Source organism: Balearica regulorum, chromosome 7 (genome assembly GCF_011004875.1).
Source record: "Balearica regulorum gibbericeps isolate bBalReg1 chromosome 7, bBalReg1.pri, whole genome shotgun sequence".
Taxonomy (NCBI): domain Eukaryota; kingdom Metazoa; phylum Chordata; class Aves; order Gruiformes; family Gruidae; genus Balearica; species Balearica regulorum.
This window is the reverse complement of record NC_046190.1, coordinates 15,875,455-15,888,477: the sequence shown is the minus strand read 5'-3', so window position 1 is coordinate 15,888,477 and position 13,023 is coordinate 15,875,455. Positions and strand designations below refer to the sequence as shown.

The 13,023-nt window shown below is 37.9% G+C and overlaps 1 protein-coding gene across 13 annotated transcripts in view; it reads right to left on the bottom strand.

Annotated features, from left to right (window-relative positions):
- Window positions 1-13,023, bottom strand: part of LCOR (ligand dependent nuclear receptor corepressor) — an 88,996-nt gene that overhangs the window by 43,670 nt on the left and 32,303 nt on the right. For all 13 annotated transcript variants that reach the window (XM_075758119.1, XM_075758123.1, XM_075758130.1 and 10 more), the window contains one exon: window positions 3,886-4,018. In XM_075758119.1, coding sequence (XP_075614234.1) covers window positions 3,886-4,018 — 133 coding nt within the window. The remainder of the gene's footprint in view (window positions 1-3,885; window positions 4,019-13,023) is intronic.

Genomic DNA, 13,023 nt, shown 5'->3' with positions numbered 1-13,023 from the left:
TTATATATATGAAATAGTGCATAAATACAAAGGTAGTTAGGGATATGGGCAACCCAAAAATATATTGGCAGAAATCACTATTTCATGCCAGTACTAATTTGTGATGTCAAAGCAAATCCGTAACTCCTAAATCACAGAAGCTAAGTCTTCATCTCAAACACTGTGCTTGTGTTCTCTGGCCAAATCAGGTTTAAAAAACAAAACAAACAAACAAACAAAGCCTAAAACAAAAAACAAAAAAACCCCACCAAAAAAACTCCACCACCCACAACAACTCCAGAAATGGCTCAAAAGGTTTGATTTTCTATTTCTGAAGAAACATTCAGAGAAAATTGTGCAGTAGGAAACCAAACAAATCTTTAAAAGCAGCTCTCAAAACGGAACAATAATAGTAAAGGGTTTACTTCCTCTTTAAAAAAAATTGCCCAGGTTGAAAGGTAATCTATTGAGATTGAACTATTAGAAGCATTAGCAAAATCTTCTGTGGGACACTTCAGCATTAGATTTGCCTTTTACAACCATTTTTGACAGAAATGCAGCAATCCAACAAACCAGCTTTAGAGTATCTGTAAAGGATGATTGACATGAAGGTTTGAGCATGTAGTTGCCCACAAACTAGAGAGCAGCAGCAAGCAGCTACTGTGTTTCTTGATGAAAAAAACATATTGAGCTTTAAATACTTAACAGGAAGGAATTTGGTCTTGATTAAGTACAGCTTTCTAAATATAAGACCTTATAGAGTCAATACATGTATTCTTACAGTATTCTTACATGTATTCTTAGCAGCTGTAAACTTCTGGAAACATTTATGTAAATACTTAATCATTTTCTTGTGAAATTTACAGGATGTTTTATTATTGCTAAGGACATGACACTAGAGTTTTAAGAACTCACCAAGAGATGAGCCAAACTTAAATTTAGGTATGTTTATATTCTCACTTTCTTCCCAAATGTTCCACAAGGACACAAGCCTGGAGAAGCATGGAGGCTTTTTTTTTTCCCCTGCTATGGTGACATTTCTTCCATTTTCTAAGCTCTCAACTATAACCTGCTGAAGGACATAACGGCTCTAGGAAAGCCCAGAGGGACACAAACTGTGTGCAACACAATTTGGCATCTGCTTGTAGTGTATACAAGTGGGGCTGGCAGGAATACAGAGCTCTATGGCACCTATATTTTCTGGAGTCATGCCTTTACTGTGCACCCATTTTCATATGCACAATTCAGCTTAGAGCCGAACGTATTTCCAAATTCAGGGAGAAAATATTATATATGTTTACTGCCATGCATCTTTATAATCTGCAACTTCAAAGAATCAACACAGAGTGACTACTGAGAGTTTTTCTAGTGCTGCTCAAGATAAACTCTCTAATTCAGGACACAAAAGTCAATTTTCAAGCAGAAGGGTAGTTACCTAGCACATTAAAGGCCTCTTGCTTAATATAAAGCCTGAATGCTAAGGATTAAAGCTGTTCAAAAGCGAGTACAAAAGATTTGCTGGTGCCTCCGCAGCATTACTTGAAATCAACCAATGTTTATTTTGACCCCAAGTGTCTAGGTTTTTGGAAAAAAATAAACTAAAATTAACTAAAACATAGAGATTCTCAGAGAAGAAAAATACAGCAAATGTTTATCAGCTATAAATAGTCTAAAGCAGTACCTCGGAGCTTTCAAACCTTAATAGCTTTTGTGTATTTTATCTATACTGAGATCTTAGAAGGGCCGCATCAAACAAAAAAGGTATGATTTCATTAAACCCTATCCTGCCACAAGGTAGAAGTAACAGGCAACTAGGTACTACCACTCTGCTTCCACTGGAAAGTGTGAATATTTGAGAGAAGCATTACTGAGTCAGAGTGCCACCGGCACAAAGCAGAGAGAAAGTACCTAAGATTAATGGACAGTGAAGCTATTCAGAAAGTTTGCTGATCCTACTAATTACCCTATGTATGTTAAGTGCATGAGTGCACATCCTTGACATGCAACAGGCATCTGCATTTTCTCTGATCTGCCTGGGCTACAAAACACCAGTCTCAAATGTTACTGGCACCGAGGATGGAAAGGAAAAAAGAACTAATCACTGGCATGAAACCAGGAGAGCCGAGCATCTCTGAGCAACGTAGGAGTGTCAGAGTTCTGCCATTCTTTGTGTCCTCTTTGGCATGACAGTGCCTGGGGAGCTTGTGGCAGTGGCATGAGTTAAAATAACCTTTCAAGCAATCTAATACAGCCAAGCTTGACAACGATGCATTAAGGATTCAGAACTGACTTCCTGCCAGGCTTCTTCCCCTCCCTTATTATTCTTGCACCAAGCACACCTCTGCCAGAGGAAGGAAAGCAAGAGTGTTCTAAAAAAATTCTCAAAGATTCTTAGACACCTAAAGTGATTTCATTATCTTCCTTCTGCGTATGTGACCACGGACAGAGTGTTCAACCCCTCATTAGCACACTGCAGTATCTCCCAATAGTTTTCCAACAATTAGGGAAGTACGCATTTCTAATAAGACATGCAAGCAGGTCATACATAAAAATTTAAGCTCAAAGTTCAAGGGATGAAGTCTTTAATAAACAATTTGGCAGTGATAGAACTGAATTTTTTTTCCCTTTCACCAGAAACACAATATGGAAAAAAAATACCTATTCCTCTAGATTTTTGCTTTCTTAAATCCCTTCTGGATTTAAAGGGAGATGAGATAAATCTAAAAGCAAAAGGAAACCTTCACCTTAAAAGAAAAAACAAAACAAACAACCACAAAACAAAACACTGAAAAAGAAGACTTGGAATAAAACCATTACCTGAACCATCAGTAGTAATGTAATAACAGTCCTTCCTACCATCCTACATGCTTCCATACTTTATGCAATACATCATAATGTATAGTTTGTATTTATTCATTTGAATCATAAAAGAAAGACTAAGATACTGTTATCTACTTAAAACACCTTTAAATATTTTGGTCACTGGGAGGAAGGGCTGAGGACCAGCTACAGCAATTTCTAATTTGTTAAAGTGAAGCCTCACATTGTCCCCCAGCAGACAGGTTGGAATTACTGATTTGGCAGATTTTCTCACACATGGCTTAGACTGATAAGTACGACGTACTTTCATTCAGGATGCATTTGGAAGCAACCTCTGGATTCCCGTTTCTCAGACTGGTAGAAAACAGTGAAATGAGTTTCGTGCCTTCATAAGAGCACAGTTTAACTGACATAACTCTCCAGAAGAGATTTACAGGATTTTCTAGCATTGAGGTAGTTATTGTTCTCAACACATTCTACAGCACTGATTTTCTTTTTTTTTTTTTTTTTCTGATCACATTTTGAATTATCCATATATCCCCCTTAGCACTATTCCAACAATATTTTATACTGTGGATTGCTGGGGGTGGGGCAGGTAATCACTACAGACCACAGTGAGAAGACTGCTGACCTTTAAGAAAAGCTGCGTTAGTACATATCCCATTAAAATTTAAAAAATAATAATAATATATATATACACACACACACCCCCATTGCCACTTGCCCCTCCTTAACCAAACAGCCCACTCACCTAAAACGGATTTCAGGGGAGCAGTTCCGTTGGGTAAGAACTGAGTCATTTTTCCAAAAGTGCAAAACACCAGTGTTCTCATGGAGAGATTTGTTTTAGAGTTAAATATGTTATACTCTCTTCCTCTGTCCCAAGCCCACACTGTTGCATTCCTACATTATTTGAGAGTCAATTTTTACTCGATTTTTTTATATATATATATATATATATATATGAAGACGACAACTTGAAAAATACTGAACATCAAATACTTGAACGTCAGATCTTTGATACCTGCATTGCATGCAGAAGACCGATGAGAGAGACCATTTCCCCCCCCCCCCATTAAAACCAACCTTTTCTGTAAAAGACTGCATTGAGGAACTCTTCTGCTTGCCTTTCAAAACGAATGATTTTTGCTTGCTCTTGTCTAAGCAGAGCTTCTTGTCCAGCTTCCGAGGCTGGCTCATCCAGACTGACTAAATGTTCCTGCAAAGATATTAAATATGTGTAAGATCTTCATGACTCCAAAATGAATAAAGTTTCTTAGGCATTAAATATTTTACAGAATTCAAAACTTTGTTAGGTACTCAGCACAGAGTTGAATCTATTGAAATCACAACTTGATTTTTGACTGCTCCAGAACATTGTACTTTGTCCTGTTTTCTTGTTGTAAATGCAGCAGAAGCCTGTAAGATTTGATAACATAATGGGAAATAAGTGCACACTATAACAAAGAAGATTCAGATATTTTACAACATTTGGCTGCAAATCTCACATCTAGCACTTGTTCTTTGGCTACTACTTTTAGTTCCAAGAAATAACTGTTGAAGGCAAAACACAGAAAGTTCTCCTTACTCTACACAATGTTCATGCAAACTGAGCAATAAATGACCAACCATTAGCAACAAATACATCATTTTGTGACAAGGCTCAGTAGTAGCTACTTGTAAGTGAAATAAACTTAAGTTAGCTGCTTACAACACTCGCAACGAATTAAAATTCATTCTGTGTCTTACAACTGGAAGCAACTGAGTTAATCTCAAGCACATTTCAAAACAAATGTTTTAAGTAGGATAATTGTGTGAGATGCCAGGATAAATCCCTTATTTTAAATACAACTCCAGAAACTAGAAGACAATGGTTACAAAAATATGAAATCTAAACGCTTGGATTCCCCCTCCCAGACACCCCCCCCCTTTTTCTTACTTCTTTCAGTTCAATGCCTTGCTCCTGCTTAGGAGAACAATCTCTTTCCTGGCCCTCTCCCTCCACTTTCATTTTAAGCTATATTAAAGTTACCTGTATTTACCTACTGCAGGAATGCATACACAACCACTCTTTGGGTTTAGGGAGTGTTTTGTTTTGTTAACCTTTACAAAGTATCAGTTACCATAATATCTAGGCTACATCAGGTTTTTTGGCCTCTACAAGTTGATTTCAGGTTCATATCCTCACAGGACTAGAAGGGAAGGAAAGAACTTGCAATTCTTTTCTAAATCATGATAAATGAAAAGAAGTCATCGTTCTTAAGTTTGTGTCATCTCAACTTCCAAAAGGTTTAATGAAGCAAGATTACATAACCAGCCCATAGTAAATTAACGAACAGAGAAGTCACATGAACCATGTACAAAGGGTAATAATAGGAAATGCTGCGGACTCTGGCCTGAAAAACATGGCCTCTCACCTCAGATTTGTAATTCAACAGCTTCCAAAAGTTCTCTATCAAAAATAAAGGGGGATACTATCTCAGACAGGGTATGGAGGCAAAGCAGCATTTTATGCTAAATCAAAAAATGAGGCGCATGCAATGACAGAGGTGACAGGTGAGTAAAACAACACATTTGCTGTGAAGGTAAGAGTCTGCAGAAGTAAAGACCTCACAAAGTGACTGATGTTTTTTTCCATACCAGAGAGATTCCAGGCTCACTCTCAAACTTGCTGGCTCTCATAGGAAAGATGAGCGCTTTTGAGATAGTCTTAAAGAATATGAATTTGAATTGATGGATTAACTATAATAAAAGCCCTGTAGCCCTGTACCAGTAAGCAGTAGTAGTGCTCCCACGGTTCACAGGCATTTTATGAACACACTGAAAATGCAGTTATACTTTTCTGCTACTTAAAATATTTGAAGTATCTGTACAGGATTTCACAATAAAAATATTTGTGGAGAATAAGCCAAATATCTTTATAAAAGAGTTGCACTTCAGGTGAGACTTCATAAAACATACATGCATCTTCTTTTTGAAACTGTGTTTCTGCATCTGACAAAGTTTAACGCAGAATCTGTCCTGGTTATTGACAGCCACTCTGAGTCAAGCTCCATTATCTTTTAGGCATTATCAGGATAACTGTAAACTCAGCTTATCGGTTTGTGTAAAAAGCAGACATTTGTGCAAATTAACTAATAACAGAAGTAATCTAGGCATACAAAAGTGTTGAAACAACCACTGGAGTATCTAAGCATTTACAGACAAACTGCTTTAAGTTTTACTTTAAAAGGAATCTCTGCAAACTGATGTGCAGAGATTTGGCTAGATAAAATCCATTAGAGTTAATTAGCATCCTCTAGCTAAAGTCCCACAAGCCATTGCAAAAAACTTTAATTCAAAGGACAGAGAATTCAGAATTGAAGGAAACATTATCCCTTCAACCTGATCTGATACTCTACCCTGTGACAGACTATAGCTCGGGAAGAAGCCTAAAATAAAAATAACCCTTGCCCAACAATGCATTTCCAATCTTCCTAGTAATTTTTGCAACTAAGAAAATACATAGTAATTCAGTGAAAATCAAATTCAGCAGCAGCATGCCCCACCATAAACAAGTGTACTTTACATTATTCATATAAAGGTAATGTATACAGAATACAATTTAATCTACCTAGGCTAAAGCCGTACATTTTCTACATAGAGAAGGAATGAAGAAAGAGGGATCAGCCAGAAAAAAAAAAACCTCATAAGTGGCTTACACTGGTGAACGGCTGAATAAAGAATCATTTGACTGCATTCAGGAGAAGAGGGGAATAGCAAGGCAATGGCAGTGTTTAGTTCTTACCCCAATGTCCAAGCTAAGGCATCAAAATGTCAAGAAATACATGTAAGTCAGATTTAACCTTGTGCATAGAAAAAGAAAAACAAACTTCAGCTATTTCCTGGCATCTGCACTACAGCACTGACTACATGAGGCAAAATATACTGGAGAGATTTCTGTTTATTGCCTTTTTTTTTTTTTTTTTAATTTTCTTACCAATTGTGTCACAACTATTTGAGCAGTCTTCGCAGCTGGTTCACCTCTAGAAGGAAACTTCAAGTTTCCACACTAAATATTTGATTGTAATTGCTATTCAAACTCAATTTCCAAAAGTGTGTGTGTGTGTGTGTTTGTTTTGGGGGGGGTGGTGGTGTGTATTTGGTTGTCTGGTTTGGTGTTTGGTTTTGTTGGGGTTTTGTGTTTTGCGGGTTTTTTTAAATGTTTCCCACCATTTCTTCCCACTAACCACTATTTGAATCTACTATCTTCAGTCTTGTCATCTCACTGCACAGTCCCAAATCACATCAAAGTTTTCAATACCAACAGGCAGGTAGTGGGAAGAAGAAAAACCTGTTAGTATTTAGATAACATTGTCAATGCGTACAAATACCCTGGGAAAAACGCAACCAGCTACTTTTACATGTTATTTATAACACAGCATTCATTCTATTCTCTTTGTTCTTCTCTTCAGGTGGGAACCATGCCCCAGAGCATCCCTGGAATCCCATCAGTGAACATGCAGTACCACTATATTGAATAATGATGGTTCGGGATACTTGGAGTGGTTTGCACATTCTCCCAAAGGGCTAAAGCTCTTTTTTGCACATTAAGATATAGAGCATAACTATATAATTAAGTCAAAGAGCCTTAGAAATACAGAGCTCAGGTTTTCAAAATGCAAGGTCAATGTGCGACCTTGAGAGACCACCTAATCCTGGACAGCCCAGCCTCATCAGCACTAGTGGTGGATCCTCATTGAGGCTCTCCTTGTAGGAAACGATGACACAGCAATTCTAAATGCTAAACTGCTGGCATGAAGAAAAAGGTACGATGCAGGCTGGTTTTGTATAGATATGGCAACAGAAGCTTCACGTTTAAGCCACAGGCTGCACACAGATGGAGCGGGAAGCGCCCACAAGCTAGAACAGTGCGAAATAATTCCTATCCGTCTTCGTGGAGAAAACGGAGGGAGGCTTCCCACAGACCAGCCGTGGCTGAGCGGCCAACCCAAAGACCCTAGGGATATAATCCAGCCTCCCAACCCACGACAAGATCAGGAACAGTAAGAAAGGAATGTTTCAGCATCCCTAGGTTGTCTTCTCCAACACTGCATTTTTCTTAAGACTGTACAGTCTTTTTAAACTCTTAGCCAGTGCAAAGAAGAATAATCTACTATTCCCTGTAGACAAGCCTTAAGGACACCAGATAATTTTCAATTCTGAATATGCCCTTTAAAGCATCTAGAACTGTTCCCAGCTTGGCATCAACTAATAATTCAGATAGATTAATTAGTTTTAAGACATCTCCCTCACTTACTGAGCATGCATACTTTTATAGTAAGAAACAGTATTATTTCCTTATTAAGATGACTGATGTCAGATTTATCAAGTTCAAAAGAAATTTAACTTGACTGAATCATAGCTACTGAATATCATTTGTTACCTATAGTAGAGGGAGAGAAAAAAAAAAATCAGTGGAAATAGAATATGCTTACACACACTTTTATGCACAAAACTGTAACCCCATATTTCTACTGAACACAGCTGGAGATTATCAGAGTTTCTTCAGGTTTTAGCCTCCATATCAAGTTATTTTAAAACCACCCAATACAAAATTGACGATCTAAATGCTTGAGGTTTTTTTTTTTTTAAGTGATGAAATCCATTAAAAATGTTTTAGAGCATCTTCCAGCACACTTAGAATCTCTGTATACAGTTTAAAACAAAGTCTAAAGCTATCAAAAATCATAAGAGTTCTGCAACTTCAACTCATTTTCAGATATTTCCTTTGCCGTCTTCAATTATTCTATGCGTTAACGCTTTAAATGATAGTGATTGCTTCTCTTTGGAATTATCAGACACTTACCACAGTTTACTTCTTACTGTTTACGTTCCTCCATAATGAAAGGACACCAGATTCAAAGGCTGTTATGACTAATCATGATCAAGTAATGGCACAATATTACCTTTTAGATGTTTGTGTAAAGCAATTACCTAGAAGCTTTTAAAAATATTGAAATCATATCAGAGTAACTCTGAATTTTAAAATTACTCTGCCACATGCTGTACCCTACCACACTTCTTCACAACTGAAAGAATTGTTAGAGGTCCTTCCTTACACTGAAGCCCAGGTACATTATGGTGCTTTGAAGACCAGACTCAACCTTCTGCAGTCAACAACACAAAACTCTAGAATATGCTCCTAGAAGTCATCTTCTCTCTTGCTATTTTTGTAGCTTAAATATATCTACAAAATAGTTAATGTGCTTAGGAGTATTATCCTTCTTGTTCTGCTCTCACCAAGTAATGAGATTAGTCATGTCGTCATGTCTTCCCCCCTTTTTTTAATACATAGGAATTGCTTTATGTAGCTTTAGACAATAGTGTTTTCTTTTCCAAATGGATATACCCAACTGAATCCTCTTTAAGGAATCTTTTTCCAATTTCCCCTCTTGCTACTGGTGCTTTCTTCTGACCTTATCTATATGCATCTTTTTTAAAAAAAAGAAAAATCTTAAACCAGGCTTGAGCTCCAACTATGAGCAAATGACAATACAGATACCTTATTCGACACAAACATTCTACATGGAGCCACAGATCTCTTCTGTAATGATGCCACAGATCTCTTCTGTAATGATAGCTCTGTTGGTTTATTTAACAAGCCACACTGAAAAATTACGAACCATGATTAAAAAGAGATAAGTCAAGTACACTTTAAGTTCAATTTGTCTCAATTGATGGATCTTCTCTGCACTACAACCTTTTAGAAGGAAAAGCTTCATAAAAAAAACCCAACCACCTTGCAAACTATACTATCTTAAGTCTTCCCTGTGAAGGACAAAGCCCATAAGATATTGAGAGTTACCACATTTGCAGATTACTTCAATAACAACTCACCCGGTTTGGTCCCATAGAACCTGATCTACTCCTCTCACTACGAGCAGGCAACTAAAGCTGCTAGCTTTGTCTTTTTTGTCTTTCATGCCCATCAATGGACGCACACATTTCTGCACACAGGCACCTGTATTAATAACCTGGTAGTAGCTCCTTAGATAACTAGTTATTCTCTCTGATCATACTATACCGAAACAATTGTGTGTTCTGCATTATAGGATGGAAGAAAAAAATTCCAAACTCCAAAAGCTTTACATTATTGCATGTAACCCTTTGGATATGGGCAAAAATGTCTGGGAAGATTTTCAGCTCCCTAAAAATCTGTATTTATTATCCCTTTCAAATGAAGACACTCAAGTTCATTTCTCTATCAAAAACTGTCTTGTATTTTGACTGCCAAAAAATCCAGTCTTTGCAAGTAGAACTACTGCTACAAATAAATTAATCTTTTTCAGAACACTTCAGCAGATGGTTCTCCATCCTTTGAAGACTGTATGTAATTGAATCTGATTGCTTGTAAAAGCAAGAACCAACATCGCTGAAATGGGAGCAAGTGTAGGGTTTTTTTTTTTTCCCCTAAACAGCTCTGCCAATAATACTAATCTTGGCCTCCAGTTCTCATCCTGCAGTCCAGAACTCAATTCTCTTTAAGCACAACTACTAGTCTCCTAAGTTACATGTAATTCTTAAGGGCAAATGAAATCCAGAAAAAAATCCTGAAGATTTTTATTGGTTTTGAACTAGGCAAACCAGGTACCTACGCGTTACTCAAAGGTGAAAAATCAAAGTACACTGATTAATTATTCCACCAATCTAAAAGGGGGTATTGGTAGAGATTGGAAAAAAGGCCAGCCACAGCCACACACTGTTGTAATACGTGGTTTGTGGCTACCTTGCTCCCAGCTACATCAATTACACACCTTTTAATTCTGTAACTAACTCACCAGTATACAAGCACAAAGCCAAATCATCCCCTCCTGCCCAGTTCTTTTTCTAAAAAGGTAAGAGGATGCACATCATCAACAATAAAAAAAGGCAGAATAGAGGATGTGGCATAGAAAGCACAATTGCTACCACTTTATGTTGTACAGGAACAGACAAGTCTTAGCAGTTACAGAGGACTGAGCCTGCAACTCCCTAAAAAGAAAGGGAGTTAAAGATATCATTACAGATGTTGAATGGAAGAGATTTCAAATAAACTAGTACCATTTCTAATTAATAAACTAGTACCATTCCTCATTTAGTACAGTTCATCAGCTGAAGACTGTCCATCATTTGGGCAAATACCAAACGAAGTTTCAAACTTTTTTGTAACAATTAAGCCTCTGATTCAAATTATGATGTTGTTAAATCCATACTATTTGAAGGCTCCCATAAAAGAGTCATATTTAACTCTGTATTGCAAGCTAATGACATCAGCAACCATCAGCAGTGCAGCAGTTTGGCATACCCACAGAGCAAAGGAAGCACCCTCACACTGCCATCTCTCTCAGCTGACACACGACAACTCACTAGGTCTAAAAGGAGCCATATTCTTCCCATAAAAACAAAACAAACAAACAAACAACCCACAAACCCCAAACCCAACAGAACCAATATAGAGACTGGGGGGCAGGAAGAAAACCAAAACGCAGCAAACAAAACCACCCTACGTACTCCAAAGAAGCCCCATGCCAAGCATGAAGAGCATTACCAGGATTAGCAGTCACAAGCCTGGTTTGAATGGACTGGTTAACCCTCCTTCCCCACTCCCTCAGCTAGTGATCCCTGGCCATGCAGCAAACACGCACGTGTACAAAGCTCTCTTTGCTGTCTCTGTTTATCAATCAGCTGTAAGAAAAATGGTTCAAATGGGTATTTTTGGCTACTGAAATGTAAAGTGACAGAAATTGCTTGGGTTTTATTTATAAAAATTATTCTACCCTGCTCAGAACTTACAACCTCCTTCCCCTTCACCCATCGCCTTTGCCTAGAGGTGCTGCATACCCTGCTGCGCTGTGTCAATCTGTACACAATCTTAAAATCTCCTTAGACCCTTGATGTCAAAACATCACAGAGCACACCAGATGTGACCACATCTGCATCTCTTCTTTCACCCATTTAAAAGCCACCACACAGTACAATGGGAAACCACATGAGGAACCTTAACTTAAATGATAACTACCACTAGCATAAGGAATACATCGCCAGTTTTTCAGTGATACTCAAAATCATGGGCTACGCTTTACTATGTGAAACTAGAAAGAAAAGCCTAGCAAAGTACATGAAAATATAAACAGTGATCATCTCAGCTTCTGACTAAAGGTTGTGTAGAAGCTTGAAAATGACAAGATGACCATGCCTGATCAGCACACTATACAGTGGACATTTGTGTCCTTAATTTTTGTCTTCACCTAACAATCACCGATTTTCAGGAGCTTTATATTAGTTATTGTGGACCTGTAAGGATGGTTGAGATGTAAACAGTCTTTTTGAAGATCTACCCATACACTGTCAGATTCTCCCAGACTACAATCAACCTCTGACTGCACCACAAAATTAATTTCTGTGCTATGGCTTAACTAGAACTGTGCTAAACACTGAATTTTGGCTTTTTCTAAGTCAAACAAGACAGAACTCCTTACAGCACAAGCGTACATACGGCTCACCTGCTGTCAGTCTCAACAAAAGAAAGTCTTATGCCTTACATTTGTTCTAAATGCAAGCATTCCTAACCCTCCTCCCCATGCCTTAACAAAACCTGTAATACAAAAACAAGCATAAACTGGCAACACGGCAAGTGTCAGCAAGGTATTTCCTTTATGAATGAGCCATGCAGCCATACATGTTAGCTGCCACAGAGGACAGGATGCTTTTGTTTCATTCCTAAGTTGACAGACATCCCCTCTGCGTGTTATTTTACATTGTGCAGGAAGAAGTAGTAGTAAAGAGTTTCAGCAAATGACATTTTGCCAAGAAAGATGAGCCTTCCTTCCTATGCTAAAGAGCAATCATTATTTCAACACATGGGCTGAGCAACAATCATGTATAGCATGGTAGCCTTTGTTTCATGTATAGCTGTAATCTCATTAAGAAAACAAACTGCAAGTTTATTTGTTGGCAAATCTGACTTGTCCGCATTTAGGCTCCGACTTGGTTATAAACAAGCACAGTGCAAAATCTACCATACATATGAGCCCTTTAATAAAAGGACATGGCCCACAGGGAAGGAGATTCCAAGATACAGAACAAGACTCTAGGTTGTTAAAATGGACCACATTTCCATACTGAAGATAAGCCCAGCATCTGACTGTAGTAAACATGTACAAGACAAAGTCTGGCTCCCTTGGGAAGGGTTACATGATCCCA